General features: G+C 42.7%; 2 protein-coding genes across 8 annotated transcripts in view; one reads left to right on the top strand and one right to left on the bottom strand.

The window, feature by feature from the left end:
- COMT (catechol-O-methyltransferase) overlaps positions 1-4531 on the bottom strand; it is a 31644-nt gene extending 27113 nt beyond the window's left edge. Inside the window, exon 1 of one of the 4 annotated variants that reach the window (XM_048822103.2) lies at positions 4406-4531. The gene's annotated coding sequence lies outside the window, so the exon portion shown is untranslated. Of the gene's footprint in view, positions 1-983; positions 1006-1396; positions 1487-4323 lie in introns of those variants that run through there. The other 3 variants (XM_048822104.2, XM_048822106.2, XM_075119976.1) reach the window with 3 other exon arrangements.
- TXNRD2 (thioredoxin reductase 2) overlaps positions 1-17159 on the top strand; it is a 70980-nt gene that overhangs the window by 12142 nt on the left and 41679 nt on the right. For 2 of the 4 annotated variants that reach the window (XM_048822075.2, XM_048822073.2), the window contains exons 1-7: positions 4537-4658; positions 6136-6201; positions 9019-9075; positions 9652-9796; positions 10124-10198; positions 11799-11877; positions 13032-13094. In XM_048822075.2, the coding sequence (XP_048678032.1) occupies positions 4583-4658; positions 6136-6201; positions 9019-9075; positions 9652-9796; positions 10124-10198; positions 11799-11877; positions 13032-13094 (561 nt within the window). In that variant the 5' untranslated portion in view covers positions 4537-4582. Of the gene's footprint in view, positions 1-4536; positions 4659-6135; positions 6212-9018; positions 9076-9651; positions 9797-10123; positions 10199-11798; positions 11878-13031; positions 13095-17159 lie in introns of those variants that run through there. The other 2 variants (XM_048822077.2, XM_048822079.2) reach the window with 2 other exon arrangements.

Below are 17159 nucleotides of genomic sequence, written 5' to 3'. Positions count from 1 at the left end.
AAAGAGAAAAAACAAATGAACTTCTGAACAACAAAAAGACCCTACTAACACGCCAAAAGTTTCTGGTGTTTAAAAAAAAAAGAAAAGAAAAGAAAAAAGAGAAGTTCTAACAAACAGAAATTTTGCTGGAAGGATTCTAAATAAAACAATTATTTTTCCACAAGCTGTAAGCAGCTATTTCAAAACAGTAGAAAACATCTTTAGCCAAAGGAAGTGTCTCAGGTTACAAATAGTCTTGTTGGGGTACTTAAACACATTAGAGTGGCTGACTTTCTTTTAAACCTAAAAAACCTGGTGAAATTAAATTATGACCCAGTTTACAACAGAGAGTAATTCTGTGGGTCTCCCAACCCCCTCTGGTAATTTTTCTGGAGTGAAATTCTATCCTTTAGATGCATCTTCAGATTTTACATATTATTAAATCCTAACATTTCAATGCAGGAAAGTTCCCAGATTTTAACAATGTCCTGGGATCTACGGAAGCTTTATGATGAAATCTGAATACTATATCACTCTCCCAAACCAAGATTAAGAATTTGAATTCATTTAGATTTAGACATTTCAGAGATATTCTGCTTTTAAAAAACCTCCACAAGCCAATTTTTGCAAGAGTTCTAACATCCAGGCCATTTTTTTCATTTTAAGATAGCATACAGTTTTCAGTTGCAAATTAACTGAAGTTCTGTTTCTACCAGTGCAAAACAATACAACTGTAAAAAAGGGTCTAATTTTCTATTTCTACAACCCCCAAAGTAAAGAATTGGAGCTTGAAAAGTGTTACATAATTTTCCACTGAAATGTCTGCAAAAGTGCTACAAGCCATTTTGACTAGCTTTCCATAGCTTTTGTCTATCTTAGGCAAGTAGATGTCCCTGTTTGCCAGTCTAGCCCCCACCCTGAGGTATTTCCCACACACTTAGCTGGCTTGACTTCCCCAAGCTTTCTTATTTCAAAAGAACCCAGCCAGGAGGACCACCAGTCACCTCAGCCTGATGTCACTAGTTCTTCCTGCCCCATCGCAGCTCTGGCTCTCTTCTCCTGCCTTACTGTTCAAGTCACTTCCACAGACAATCCCATTCATTTCACTTATATCACAGGCCATGCCTTCCTCTCTTTCTCAAGGTCACCAGCAGATTCTAGTTCTCCCTCACCCCCCACTTTTATGTCAAGATCAGGCCCCACACTAGCAACTGACCACAGAAAGCAATGTATGTGGAAAGCAACTGTAAGTCCTCCATAGAAGGCTGTTTAGCTCAACCAATTAACCCAGTTCCAGCCACACCCTCATAGGACATTCAATATGACTACAGTAAGATACAATTGCTTTAATTCACCCCCTCCCTTGCAAAACAGAATAATAGTGTAGTAACTTTAAAAAAAAAAAAACAGTAGCTACCTAATTTGGCTGTTCACTTCCTCTTCTCTTTCTAGCTAGTACAGCTGGAAAGCACTCGTTAGGTATAAGGAGAATAAAGTCAAAACGAAAAGAAAAGTTAAGATAACCTTTGTACCAATCAGTTACCCAACATGGGCGTGGTAATATTTTTAATTGGACCAGTTTCAGTGGGTGAGAGAGAGAAGCTTACACAGAGCTCCAAAGATTGTGTGTCAGAAGTTGATCCAATAAAAAATTACTTCACAAACCCCCACTCTTTAATATCCTGGAGCCAACAACATTACAACAACACAGCATCACACCAATCAGAAAGTTACAAAACTCTTTTTCACAGTGTGCATCTCAAACTGGTTCTCTACATGAAGGAGACTTTAAAAGTTTCACTGAAAAACACAGATATATAATCCATCATGACAAAGAGACACAGACTTTTAAAATTGTCCTGAAAATTAATCCCCAAATGACAGTCTCCTTCTTGGCAGGTTTGTTATCGTTTTACAGATACGAAGGTTACGTATATGGGTTGGTTTCTTGCAGAATTTATTTAAAAGTATTTCTGAAACATCATACATTGTCATTCCTTTTTCCATTTTTATAATGTATTGTTTACAATGTATTGAACAAATCTCCCCCCCAAAATCAACTAAATGCCATCCAGAGTATAAAACTGTAAAACATTTAAATGTCTTGCTACAATTGACGATATTCAGAAAATATGAAGCTGAGTCCAATAACACGTCATTTAAGAAATTTGTTTGCATTCCAGATTTCTAAGAGAGTGTTCTTTCACAGCTCCATATCAAAGCAGCTTGGGTGTAGGAGATATGTGCATTCATCTATCAGCACAAAAGGCATTTCTGAACATGATTTCAGGTTTGCTTTTCTAATACCTGTTCAGCAGCCATAATTATCATACTAGGATCAGTGGGACAAATTCTCCAGTCACATCATGACCCATCTCTGCAGCTGATACTGAAAGAAATGCTATTGATGGTCCTAAGAGCACATTTCTCTGGGGCTGAGTATCAGAGAATTTTTTACTAAGGATTCCTAGCTATGGGACATTTTTAAGCAGCAAGACACTGCTGATAAGCGACTTTTCCTAGTAATGAAATAATGTAATCGTCGAGCAACATTTTCCCATGGAAAACAACCTTTATGATAAATCCACAGCAAGGAGAACTTGCTCCACCTTTTGGACATATTGAACTCTTATCTTTAGTTTTGTGCACATCAGCTATCCGGCATTCAACAAGCAATATACCAAGGAGGTGTTTATCATGATACTGAACAGCTTTTCAATCCTTTTATCAAAGCGTTGCCATTTTCATTTCATGGTGTGTGTAAAACAACAATAAACAAGGAAAGTTACTGTGTATGCAGAGCATTTCTATCCACCCTAGGTGGTGTCTTTAGTCCCTCAAATCTTTCTTTTCCCCATTTTAGTTTCCCTCCATCCTGCCTCTCCCCCCACCCAGTGACCCCTCAGCCCTGCATGGGACTGACCATATTTCAAGCACAAGATGGCTGGATGCAGTTTTCTCATGAGCCAATCAGTGCTGTTCCTCAGCTACCTTAAGGAGGGAGGGAGTAGAGAATGACTAAAGATGGTCCCTTTCTAGGGCTTCTCCACAAGGCCAAGGCCTTAAAGTCCCAAGAATAGATCAGTCTACCTTGGTATTTGTAACAAACGAATCACCAAAGTATCTAGATTCCCATGTCGTAACATGCCCTGGAACTGGACCATAGCCAGAACTTTTGAATGAAAAAAAATGAGCTGGTCCCTCTGGCATAATCTTGATTAATGACTGGTTTGTATTTCTATAGAACCTTTTATCAGAGGATCACAGAACACTTTACAAACAATAATTAAATCACATAATACCCCTGTGAAGTAGGTCAATATAATTATTGTTAATTTACAGATGGATAACAGAAGGCACACCAGTGCAGTGCTACCCAAGGCTGTATAGTCAGTCAGTTGTAGGATCAGGATTAGATCCAACTCCAACCACTAGACTAGTTCCTTAGAGGCTCTCCTGCCTTCACTTGTGTGGCTGGGGCGGGCCCCCTGGTAACAATGATGTAGTGCTGCTGTGCTAAGGGACATGATATGGAGAAAAGGTGGGGTGCACGTTGCATAGATCCTCCTCATCTTGAAGAGGTGATGTGCTAATGCTACATTAAATATTCCAGTCATTCATCTGCAGTAGTGTTGATGGGCTGATTCTACAACCTCAGGAAAGAAGGAGGAAATCTTCACACCTCCGGTCACCCCCAGAATATCAAATGTCAACTTTTGGACAAAATGAGTTTTGCTCTTGTTTAAGAGGTATTCTTTGCTCACTGATGAAGTGAGCTGTAGCTCACGAAAGCTCATGCTCAAATAAATTGGTTAGTCTCTAAGGTGCCACAAGTACTCCTTTTCTTTTTGCTCAAACTGTGTACCATACTCTTATTTTTTTAATCTGACCCCCTTTTGCAGAGACCTTCCCTCCATTTCTTTATCAGAGGGGTTGCTGAGGCATGTGTGCCAGTCCCAGAAAAACCTGCTAATTGAAACAAAGTAAATTCCTATGTCGCCAGAGGGCCTGTTTAACCCCCCCCAACAACCATGTCTTAAAACTAAATTGGAATGATATGAGCACAACACAGGGGAGGAGTTTAGCAAGGAAACCCTCTGGTTCATGGGAAAGGCTGGGTAGGCAGAGTTTGTGGGATAATGTTTCGTGCAGGATCTGAGCCCCTCCCCACAGGCTTGAGGGCACTGATTCGCGCAAGGTGTGCAGGGCGGCGCTGCTCCCCAGGGCACACAGAGAGGCTAAGTGACTTGACCAAGGACACCGCGCCTCAGACGGAACGGGGACTCGAACCCCCGTCCCTCGCCTGGCCCAGAGCCTCGGCGGGGTCGCCCAACACCCACGTACCTTCTTGCTCAGCCCGCACCCCAGGCTGTCCTTCCCCACCGGGCGCTGCCCTCCGCCTGACTCACTCAGCCCCACAACTAACCTAGTGCAGCCTCCCTGCGGAGCCCCGAGCCGACCCTCTCCGCCTCCAGGCGGTCTCTGAGGGGCGCACGAGGGCAGCGGCTCCTCCCTGTCTTTCAGTCAGGCGCTGAGCCGGACAGGCCGGGCATCTGGGGTCCTGCCCGGGCGGCGGCCGCCGCGGTAACTCTTGCCGTACAACATGGCGGCGCTGTGGCGGGGGCGGAAGCGCTTCCCATGGGAGCCTGTGCTGGGCCGTACGGCTCGGGTCCTGTCAGGTACGGCGGCCCCCATCTCCTTGCCGGTTACCCTCTGCCGGAGCGGCGGCGGGGGATGGCTTCCCCCTTCTGTCTCCTGGCGAGCTGCTGCGGGGGGGACAGGAGCGGGTCGCCCTGTCGGGGGAGCTGCTGTGGTGGGGACGGGGGGCGGCCTCCCCACCCTGCCTCAATCTGGGGGGCAGCCGCTGGGGGAGGTGACTGAGACCCTCCCGGGGTGGGGGGAGGGGCAGTGAGCTCCTGGTTCTTGGACCTAGGGAGCTGCTGGGGGCGGCGGGGGAGGGGCAGGTAGGTGGCCATCTCCCCCTGCCCTGGAAAGGTTGGGTTGGGGGCGGGAGGACTCTGTCCCCCTCCCCCAGCTCTGAGACACCCCGACCTTGCGGTGACACCTTATCTGAAGGCACCTAACAGCTTTTTAAGCACAACCATTATATTGTGGAGGGAGGTCAGTTGTTCTAGGCTCCACCTGTCTCTCTTCTGAAACGTACACATCTGCCAAGAAGACTCCCTCCGTTGAAACTGGTGATACAGGGTCCCGTGGCACCTTACAGACTAACAGACGTATTGGAGCATGAGCTTTCGTGGGTGAATACCCACTTCTTTGGATGCATGTCATCACCCACAAAAGCTTATGCTCCAATACGTCTGTTAGTCTATAAGGTGCCACAGGACTCTTTGCCGCTTTTACAGATCCAGACTAACACGGCTACCCCTCTGAAGCTTGGTGATACAGGGTTTTCTCATATCCTGCAAGTTGTTGAGTGCTATCGCTTCTTATTTATTTAACTACAAATTGATGGCTTTTGGTAGCTTGAAAAATCAGCTGTTAGCAAACCAAGTGATCTGGCTGGTTTTGATGGAAATCACTTGGTTTTTACCTTTGTATAAAAGTGAGTTTGTTAAAATACTCTTGGTTGTTGCAGACCACTAGTTTGTAATTTAGATTGCGGCATCTGGTTCCTTGATAACAAAAATTAAATAGTTTGGGTAGAAAAATGTCTACCTCTACAACAACTTTCTTTCAACCAAAGTTTCATAAGTCTCTTTAACATGTTGCTTTGGAGATTGCATGCATGGAAACTTCAGCCACAGTATAGGACCTGTTACACTCTTGTCAATAAAATATGCATTAGAGTTCCAATTATAATGATCTAGTAAGCTAGAGGCATTAGGACTTATGTCAACCCACCTTTTGGTGGACATTGTCAGTAAAATATCTAATTTACTTGTCACCCTTTTTGCTGTTTGTTTACTTTTTGCTTTTCATTTCAGAAAACAAACTGGTTAGTTTTATATGCTGGTTTTCATGCACTAGCACATTGTTGTTTTGGAGGGTAGAATGTTTTAGTGGGTACAGTAGAGTGTTATGGGACACTCATATGACAATATTTTAATAAAAAAACCCAAACCTGACAGCTTGTAATGTACCTCTGCCATCTTTCTAATTTCTTCTTCTGTTTTTTATATGTTTTTTTCATAGGCAAAAATGAGTATGATCTTCTGGTGATTGGTGGAGGTTCTGGAGGCCTTGCTTGTGCAAAAGAAGGTTTGGAGCTGTAAAGAAATAATTTCAATTTTTTGTTTAAATTATGTCAATATTAGTTCTCATTACTGTCTCTGCTAGTCTCCTTAAAGCATTCAGTCCCTACAAAGAATGTTTTCTTAAATCATTAATTCACTTAGATTTAAGGACAGGTTTCAGAGTAACAGCCGTGTTAGTCTGTATTCGCAAAAAGAAAAGGAGTACTTGTGGCACCTTAGAGACTAACCAATTTATTTGAGCATGAGCTTTCATGAGCTACAGCTCACTTCATCGGATGCATACCGTGGAAACTGCAACAGACTTTATATATACACAGAGAATATGAAACAATACCTCCTCCCACCCCACTGTCCTGCTGGTAATAGCTTATCTAAAGTGATCATCAGGTTGGGCCATTTCCAGCACAAATCCAGGTTTTCTCACCCTCCACCCCCCCACACAAATTCACTCTCCTGCTGGTGATAGCCCATCCAAAGTGACAACTCTTTACACAATGTGCATGATAATCAAGTTGGGCCATTTCCTGCACAAATCCAGGTTCTCTCACCCCCTCACCCCCCTCCCAAAAACCACACACACAAACTCACTATCCTGCTGGTAATAGCTCATCCAAAGTGACCATTCTCCCTACAATGTGCATGATAATCAAGGTGGGCCATTTCCAGCACAAATCCAGGTTTTCTCACATCCCCCCCCACCCCCATACACACACAAACTCACTCTCCTGCTGGTAATAGCTCATCCAAACTGACCACTCTCCAAGTTTAAATCCAAGTTAAACCAGAACATCTGGGGGGGAGGGGGGGAGGAAAAAACAAGAGGAAATAGGTACCTTGCATAATGACTTAGCCACTCCCAGTCTCTATTTAAGCCTAAATTAATAGTATCCAATTTGCAAATGAATTCCAATTCAGCAGTTTCTCGCTGGAGTCTGGATTTGAAGTTTTTTTGTTTTAAGATAGCGACCTTCATGTCTGTGATTGCGTGACCAGAGAGATTGAAGTGTTCTCCGACTGGTTTATGAATGTTATAATTCTTGACATCTGATTTGTGTCCATTTATTCTTTTACGTAGAGACTGTCCAGTTTGACCAATGTACATGGCAGAGGGGCATTGCTGGCACATGATGGCATATATCACATTGGTGGATGTGCAGGTGAACGAGCCTCTGATAGTGTGGCTGATGTTATTAGGCCCTGTGATGGTGTCCCCTGAATAGATATGTGGGCACAATTGGCAACAGGCTTTGTTGCAAGGATAAGTTCCTGGGTTAGTGGTTCTGTTGTGTGGTATGTGGTTGTTGGTGAGTATTTGCTTCAGGTTGCGGGGCTGTCTGTAGGCAAGGACTGGCCTGTCTCCCAAGATTTGTGAGAGTGTTGGGTCATCCTTTAGGATAGGTTGTAGATCCCTAATAATGCGTTGGAGGGGTTTTAGTTGGCGGCTGAAGGTGACCGCTAGTGGCGTTCTGTTATTTTCTTTGTTAGGCCTGTCCTGTAGTAGGTAACTTCTGGGAACTCTTCTGGCTCTATCAATCTGTTTCTTTACTTCTGCAGGTGGGTATTGTAGTTGTAAGAAAGCTTGACAGAGATCTTGTAGGTGTTTGTCTCTGTCTGAGGGGTTGGAGCTTGGCTGTAGACGATGGATCGTGTGGTGTGGTCAGGGTGAAAGCTGGAGGCATGCAGGTAGGAATAGCGGTCAGTAGGTTTCCGGTATAGGGTGGTGTTTATGTGACCATTGTTTATTAGCACTGTAGTGTCCAGGAAGTGGATCTCTTGTGTGGACTGGACCAGGCTGAGGTTGGTGGTGGGATGGAAATTGTTGAAATCATGGTGGAATTCCTCAAGGGCTTCTTTTCCATGGGTCCAGATGATGAAGATGTCATCAATATAGCGCAAGTAGAGTAGGGGCTTTAGGGGACGAGAGCTGAGGAAGCGTTGTTCTAAATCAGCCATAAAAATGTTGGCATACTGTGGGGCCATGCGGGTACCCATAGCAGTGCCGCTGATTATCATGATTATCATGCACATTGTAGGGAGAATGGTCACTTTGGATGAGCTATTACCAGCAGGATAGTGAGTTTGTGTGTGTGGTTTTTGGGAGGGGGGTGAGGGGGTGAGAGAACCTGGATTTGTGCAGGAAATGGCCCAACTTGATTATCATGCACATTGTGTAAAGAGTTGTCACTTTGGATGGGCTATCACCAGCAGGAGAGTGAATTTGTGTGGGGGAGTGGAGGGTGAGAAAACCTGGATTACATATCTAGGAGGTATTGTTTCATATTCTCTGTGTATATATAAAGTCTGCTGCAGTTTCCACGGTATGCATCCGATGAAGTGAGCTGTAGCTCACGAAAGCTCATGCTCAAATAAATTGGTTAGTCTCTAAGGTGCCACAAGTACTCCTTTTATATTTAAGGAGTCATTCATAGACAAGAACAGGACAGTCTTGTATGGGTTTTTTTTTTTTTCCCTCTTATCTTTCTTTAAACTCTGGCTTCATTGCCATCTGGATTTTTAACACACAACAGTAGTGAAATAAGGGCTTAAATTACACTGAATGCTTCAGTAGATGGTATCCTTTTTTCCTTTACTCTTTATTATACCTTCTGCATGTTTACACATAGTAAGAACAATTGCTGAAATTAGAAAAGCCAGACAGCTGTTGGAAATGCCAGGGAAATGCTCTCTTTACTAACTGTATTTAACATGTTTAATAACCTTATTTTTTTCCCCTCCAAAACTGCAGCACTATAATGAGGTTTTTCTTCATGTGTTTTCCCCTTTGCTAAATATACTTGCTCTCCTTGTTTTTGTTTTGAAGCTGCTCAGTTTGGAAAGAAGGTGGCAGTTCTAGATTATGTGGATCCTTCACCTAAAGGTATGAAAGTAAGCCATGATCACTTTTTATACCAAACAAGTCTTTAAATAGGTCTGTTTCTAAACGCATTAGTGCCAGTGTGGTGGTGGTGTTTGGCATTGTAGATGTACACTGTAAGTCAACCTTTTCCCTCTAGAAGTCAGTAGCATAACTCCCCTTGACTTCAATGGGAGCGGAATTTGATAAAGTTTAAAATCATTGTCTCAGTTAAAACATGACTGTTAGCAAATGTAACTTACAATTCAGCTTGTGTTCATTATCTTATCTATAAATCAAGTGGCTCTTGAATTTTTTCTATGATTTATTATGTAAATTAGGAGGTAGGAATGCAGACATTTGAATGTTTATAGTTCGTGTTGCTGTGCTTTAGATCTTTTGTGCATTGAGCAGTGTAAGCTATTAAGCTATTTTCAGTACTAATTTTAAATTTAAAAATAAAAAGTTACTTCCATAAATATATCTTAAGCAGAGTTAGAAACTCATCTGCAGCAGATTGTGTAAGGGGCGCCTGTGATTTCCAATCTAACTGCATTAGTTTAAGATTATCTGTTTGGATTTTTCGTATGTTCTCTTTAGGAACCAAATGGGGACTTGGTGGCACTTGTGTGAACGTTGGTTGCATTCCTAAAAAGCTTATGCATCAAGCAGCTCTTTTAGGGAGCGCCCTTAAAGATGCCCAACATTATGGCTGGAATATATCCCACCCTGTTCACCATGACTGGTAAAGAATATTGTACCTATGCATTTTGTGTTTCCTGTAGATATGTAATAAAAGTACCAAAATTTTCCCCGCTGCTCTTCATTCTGAGATAGCAACAGAATTTGAATTTCACTTGGACCATTCTTTGGCAACTCTTTTGAAAAAATCAGGCTTGCTTGTTTTACAAAGAAGATATTGTGTGTGAGTTTTGATTTAGCACTTTGTTCTAATGTCATTTATGTTGCAAAAATATTCCTAACTTCCATCAATTACCTGTGCATCAATCTTTGAGTTGCATTTTCAGAATCTGTAATATGATTTAACACTTCATGTCTTGTTTCTTGATAGGTCTACGATGGCAGAAGCCATTCAAAATTACGTCAAATCCTTGAACTGGGGACACAGAGTGCAGCTACAGGACAAGTAAATGAAACTCTAAATTTCATCTTCCCTCATATAATCAAGCAGCTTTTCTCTTCTTTGTAGAACTGCTGTTTCAGCTTTGGCATTTCCTGCGTTTTTGCAAGTATTGAAACTCTCCAGCAGAGACTGTTAATCTGTTTGTTAATGTCAGCTAAATGAGTGAAAAATTTTGCCACTTTTTCCTTATGTGTAGGGCCTTACCAAATCCATGGTCCATTTTGGTCAATTTCAGTGTCATAGGATTTTAAAAATTGTAAATTTCATGATTTCAGCTGTTTAAATCTTAAATTTCACAGTGTTGTAATTTTTGGGTCAGGACCCCTACAAGGAGTTGGTGGGGCAGTGTCACAAGGTTATTGTAGGGGGGGTTGCAGTACTGCTACACTTACTTCTGCGCTGCTGGCAGCGGCGTTGCCTTCAGAGCATCAGCTGCTGGCCAGGAGCCCAGCTCCCAAGGCAGTGCCTTGCCAGCAGCAGCAGCACAGAAGTAAGGGTGGCAACACTACTGCCCCCATAAAATACCCTTGTGACCCCTCCCTGCAACTCCCCAATTTACCCCTCCCTGCAGGACCCCCAATTTGAGAAACAGTGGTCTCCCCCATAAAATCTGTTTAGTATAGGGTTAAAGCACGCACAAGACCAGATTTCACAGTTGGAGACCAGATTTCATGGTCCGTGATGCATTTTTCATGGCCGTGAATTTGGTAGGGCCCTACTTATGTGCAAAGTGATTAGGAGTGACTGCTAGACAGAAGCTGTCCTGTGAAGTTTTGTCATCTCAGAGATTTAGTTTTGGAGTGCCACAGAGCTTAAGTTAGGAATGCGATAAGAAATCTTTCTGCTGGGATGACTCAAAGTAATATTGATAAGTTTTGGAAGGAACTGTGCCCAGCCTCTTCTGGAAGGAGCACTACAGTAACTTTAAGGATGAGTGCAAGTGAATGGGATGGTTCTTCAGGACCAGAATTCTCTCTGGTTTGCAGGAGAATTTACATTAATATAGACTAGATCTGAGATTCCTTTGAGAGAGTTTGCACACAACACCAGTGAATCTGTAAATAACATTGCTGAACTAGAAAAATGAATGCATAGTTATCATTTAATGAACAGAAAAAACACTATCCCCAACTTTTCAGGCCTTTCTCAAGGTTGTCTAGACCGTTTGGCAATGTTTCCTTTGTGGTGAATATGAAGTTAATGGGTAACTTAGGAGTTGTATAGCTAACTTCAGAGGGAGTCACAAAGCTAATGTTCCTAAGTATGCACTACAGTGAAATAGTAATACTATGCCCTTATTTGGCACCTCTGATCTAGGAAGTCAGTGGAATTTGGTTTTTTTGACATTAAACCTTGCAACATCTTTTACAATAGGTGTTATTCACATAGTATAGATTACTTAAATGACCTGCCTAAGGTCACATAAGTCAGTGGTGATGCCACAAATAGATCTACGAAATGCTGATGCCCCCCTTCCATTTACTTTCCTGTTTTGCTGCTATTTGTGTGTCACTTTAGGTCTGATGCTCTTGAAAGAGTAGGCTAGTTGATTGTATGTCCCTTGGATTTTTGTTCACTAAGCAGGTGTAATTTTTTTAAACAGAAAAGTGAAGTATTTCAACCTCACAGGCAGTTTGGTGGATCCACACACAGTCCGTGGTTTGACAAATGCAGGTAAAGAGGTGAGCTACATGGCTGATTATTATAGCATAATCTGGTTGAACTTCAGAAACTCTAGCCCCAAGTCTGTTATTAGCTGTCAAATATACTGGGATCTAGGTTGTATTTTGCAAATTTAGTTTGCGGTTATCAAGCCAGAACCTCCTGCACATGAAATTAACAGGGCTTTGCAACTGTAACGTACTCTCCATCCAAGGATATCAAAGTGCTTAAATAAACATTAATATATTGATAATTGAGCATAATAAACCCCACTCCCAATGTTGAGTTAGCTTGTATTATTATTTCCACTTTACAGATGAGAAAACTGAGGCACAAGAAGGTTAATTGTCTTGGCCAAAGTCCCATAGTATTGGCAGAGCCAAGATCAATGGCAGAGGTTTAAATAGAACTTCGATCTCCTCACTCTGTCATGCTGAAACCACTAGATGAAACTTTCTCCTTATCTTGTCTCCTGGGTCATCTAAGAGATGCTTTTCCTCCATTTGCAAAATTGGGAAAACATTGCGTTCATTTTTTTAATGCAAGTATCTTGCAGTTTAACTTCAAGAACCTGAGTGGAGTCATGGTTAGTGATCACTTCTGCCCCGTGAGCAAAAGATCTGGAATAAAAATATAAGTGTGCCAACATTTTCAGAAGTGAGGCACTTTAAAGAGGCGTGACTTTCAAATAGCAGATGCTCAGCGCTTTCTGAAAATCAGACTCATTTTAAGGTGTCTTGATTTTGGTACCCAAAATCATTTGTCACTTTTGAAAATTTTGGTCATAGTCTCTATCTTCTTATAGCAAAATTAAAGAAAAAATTAGCTGCCATTGGTACACAACTACTGCCTCCAAAAGGAACCTTTGAGTCTGATCAATATCGTAGGAACAGTTGAAAGCCTTACCAGATTAAAAAGACAGACTGGTGGGGAAAGTGTAGGAGTAGAGTTTTTGTGCGCGTACTTTAGATGAATACAACCTGTGTTAAAATAGTGCTGGTTGGTGCACGAGTTTACACAAACAGCATGTGCTAATGCCAGTTTTTCCTCAGTTCTTATTACTCATATGTAATTAAAAGCTAATGACAGACAATAAGGTTGTCTCCGAATAAAGCTGGTGATTCTTGCGGAGGTTGTGGATCATGATGATAACTTTTTGTATCTTTATTTGCAGACGGTCATTACTGCAGAAAACATTGTTATTGCCACTGGAGGGAGGCCAATATATCCTACGCATGTAAGTTACGTCTGCCATGTCCAATAGCTTCACTTTTTCTGCTGTAGCTCACACTAAAGGTTTGGAGGACTTACCAAAGGACATAAATGCACAGGTGAAGATACAAATGATTAACTTCTTTGAGTGTATGAACTGGAACAGTTGTCTTTAACATAATACGTGAGCTTTCCAGAAAAAATTAAAATAAAAGACCCTGCAAGCTAAATTGAAATTGTGCAACAACTTAAAGGCAAATGTTGCTTGTGCTGTAAACTCAAAGCTTTGACCCATCCAGGATCTTGGCAATCTGGCTTTGTGATATGGGATGGTAACTCAAAATTGATTTTTATCCCTTTTTTAATCAGGCCATAACCTGTTGCCCTATTTCACCACCCTGAACGTCCTTGAGTCTAAAAGCCTCCAGCTATGAGTATAGCTTTGCACAGTTTAAACCCTTAACCTTCAAAAACAGCAGAACAGGTAGAAGTAGCACATCACTTGTGTAATCTTCTAAGGGGCTGCACAAGGGATTCCATGCCATGTAATCCAGTTTTATGAGATGTCTCAGGGTCATGCATCTGAAGTTGGAGAGCAATAGGCAGGTCCAGCTTTCTTTTAAAAGAATGTTTTTTTAGTGCTGGTGAAAGGTGCCAGACTAACAGTCCTTAAAACTGGTCATCTTCTTGTACAACAGACAGTTAAGTATGGGCACTCGCTGTGCAAGCTTTCCCACACTGTCCTGACAATTGATTGGAAGGGAACACCTCCTGGGATCAGGGTGATTTACATTCTTTGGACTCTCCTGAAAATGTCAGTTAGTTTTAATTGTGATGGTGAGTTTGAGAGGTAAATACCTGTCCACTAGAAACTGAATTGAGATGTCTGAAGTCATTTCATAAAAGCCATTGGTCTGTTCTCAGATGAAGTTGCTATCAACCAGGGATGGGTTCTAACCAGTGACCTGGTGGTAAAGGGTCCATAGCATGTTAGTTATCCTGAGGCCCATCTGTGTTGTTTACCAAAGGCTGATCTCGCTGAACCTTAAGCCTCTCAGAACTAGCTGGCAATACCTATATCACACATTGTAATGGGATGGGACTCACCACCACAGCACCTCCTGCTGGCCATCCTGGGAATTAGCTCTCATTTTACCAGAGCACCCTCATCTAGTGGTGTCTTCGCCCGTCGTCACTCACTTCTAGGACCCATGTTGCTCCTTGGACTGCAGCATCCTCTTCTGGACAGAGCCCTTCAGTTGTACCCCACTTGGATCTCTCCCCCATTCCGGGGGACCCAACAATCCTCAGTCCATCCACTTGCCTCAGTGGCAAACTACAGCTCTAGTTTAGCCGCTCACTTCAGTGGCAAACTGCAGTCAATGCACTAGCCACTCCCCTCGGTAGCAAGTGGGGGTGGGGGCAGGGACCCAGACCCGCCCACTACTCCAGGTCCCAGCCCAGGGACCCTATAGCCAGCAGCCACATAATGCCCCTCCTCCTACTCCGCCATCTGTTTCCCCAGACCACTTCCCCACAGGCCTAGCACCTTCTCTGCCCTTCTATCAGGGCCTCAGTCTGGTGGCCATCAGTCTGGAGCTCCCTCTTGCTCCCCTGACCAGCACTGCTCTGTCTGTGGTGCTGTCACTCTCAACTAGTCCTCCCTTCTTGGCCTCTAGAAAGAAACTGTCTCTGTTCAGCTCAGCAGCCCTCCTTATATGGGGCAGCCTGGCCCTGATTGGCTGCTCCACTAAGCCTTCTCCTTATTGGCTGGCTCAATAAGCCCTCTTCTGATTGGCTAGGTTCTGTGCAGCCTCCCCAAGGCTGCTTTAACCCTTTTTCTGCCTGTGTGGGGCAGCTGCCCCATCACACACACAATGTAAATTCCTTTGACATAGTGTAAAAAAACAAAAATAGGCTTTCTGCTTGTTTTTCTGCAGGTGTAATTTCCTCATCCCTTATTGTATAATGCCTGCATGAAAGAAGGGTGAAAGCATGACCTAGTCAAATCTAAAAATGATTATAGCCCTTGTAAGGAAAAACAAAAAATGGGTTTCTCCATAGGAGTAGTGGAGGTGGTATTGAGCATCCTTTTATGTAGACATTGCTGTTCTTATTATCTATGTTCGTTCAGTAAGCCATGTCAGAAGTGTCTGCCCATTTCCTTCTATTGTCATGGAGGGGTACTGGGACTTTGGTGCTCTGATACGATGAGCATCATTGGCAAAGTTTTAGTGGCAGCTGCTTCAGTGGCACTGATGGATGATCTCCTCCTGTTAATGGATAGAGGACAGTCATCCATTTTCATCATGGTGTACCTCTCTCATGGTCAACAGTGTCGAATGCTGCAGCATCTGTTATCTTGCCTGAGAGAGGTGGCAGGCTCCTAGGATAATACATGCTAAAATGGTTAGAGTTCTTTCTGAAAAGATGCTCCCAATGAGTAGTGATGAGAAACTGCACCTCTACCACTAGAATCAATTCTCTGTCTGTTCCTTTTCAACACCTACTTATAACCTCTAGGTGAAGTGTTCAGATGACGTGGACTCAAGTTCCAGCAATTTGCAGATGATCTACAGATCTACTTATCCATCACCGCATACAAACATATCACATGATGGCCCAGTGTTTGAATGAGATCAGCTCTTGGATGAAGAACAGTTGGCTGAAGCAAGACAGAGGTGATGCTTGTGGTCAGAGAAAAGTATTCTGAAGAGCTTGCAGACAAGGTGCAGTCTCTGTTGGTTGAAGATGCACACCCCCTAATTGGGCAGTTCAGTCTGTAGTCTAGGAATACTCTTGGATTCTTTACTGATGATGACCTATCACATAGCAGCATCTACAAGTAATGCTTTCTACCATCTCCACTTGGCTAGGAAACTCCCATCCCATCCTGGCAGACAAAGACCTGGCCTGAGTTATTCATGCCTTCTTCACCTCTCAGCTGGATAACCACAAGGTGGTATACCGGAGTATGAAACCCTTCAGCACTTTAGAAACTCCAACTAGTGCAGAACACGTCAGTGTGTGTCCTACCATGAACACATCAGATCAATCATTCACTGTCTACACTAGCGTTCCATATAATTTTGAATCAAGTTCAAAGTCTCAGTCCTTATCTTCAAAGTACTCCATGACTTGGGTCCAGGATATGTAAAAGATCATCTAAAGCTTAAGGACAAAGACTGTGATCAGTAACTATGCTCCTCTGGTACAATGGAACTCTCCACAAAAACAGTAAAGCTTGTCTGTGTGGGAGACAGAACCCTCTCCAGGGGTGGTCCAAGACTGTGATATGAACTGCCCCATGAACTAGGGTCATCAGACCTCACCACCTTCTGCTCCAAGTGCAGGACACATTTCTTCAACCTTGTTTTCTCTAACATAAACACAGAGCAATAGATATATTTATATATACATTTTTTTTTTAAAAGCACCACACTACCAAAACCAGAAACTCCAGTGCTTCTTCCTCTGGGGAGAGGATGAGAGAACAAACATGTGACAGGTGTATAGTCATGTGGCTTAATGCACTACAGGAAGTTACTCATACTGTGTTGTTGAGCATGGTATAAAAACTTACGTAGACTAGAATAGAAAAATTCAGAGTCCCAGCTTCACAGTCATGGTTTGGATAGAATTTCAGCTTTATCACACCTAAGAACTTGCTGATTGCCTTAGATAACTTATTCTTAATATTACTCTTGAAGCATTCAGGGTTTTTTCTGCACATGTGTTAAAGTAAAGGGGGGGAAAGGCACACCACAGCTCCCACTCCTTTGACAGAAGAAGAAAAGTTCCCCTCTTGTGCTTGGTTTGGGTAAGCAGCACTCACTCTACTTCTTGGCTGCTGTGATGAGAGTTCCCCCTTCTGTTTTAATCTATGTTAACCACTGTTCCAATAGTAAATGTAGGAAAAAAGTACAAGAGATGACTGCAGCTACCTTATCTATAGATAACATTGGCAATTCTGTGGGTGACCAATACTATAGATCAGAGCCTAAACATTCTAAAAAGTCACCGCACGTAATGAAGAACATAGGGTTGATTCCACACAGAAGCAATGGGAATTTCAGGGGTGTTCAACATA

This window comes from Caretta caretta, chromosome 15, assembly GCF_965140235.1.
Source record: "Caretta caretta isolate rCarCar2 chromosome 15, rCarCar1.hap1, whole genome shotgun sequence".
NCBI classification, from domain to species: Eukaryota; Metazoa; Chordata; order Testudines; family Cheloniidae; genus Caretta; species Caretta caretta.
Note: the sequence above shows the minus strand (reverse complement) of the source record. Positions and strands in the feature narration are given on the sequence as shown.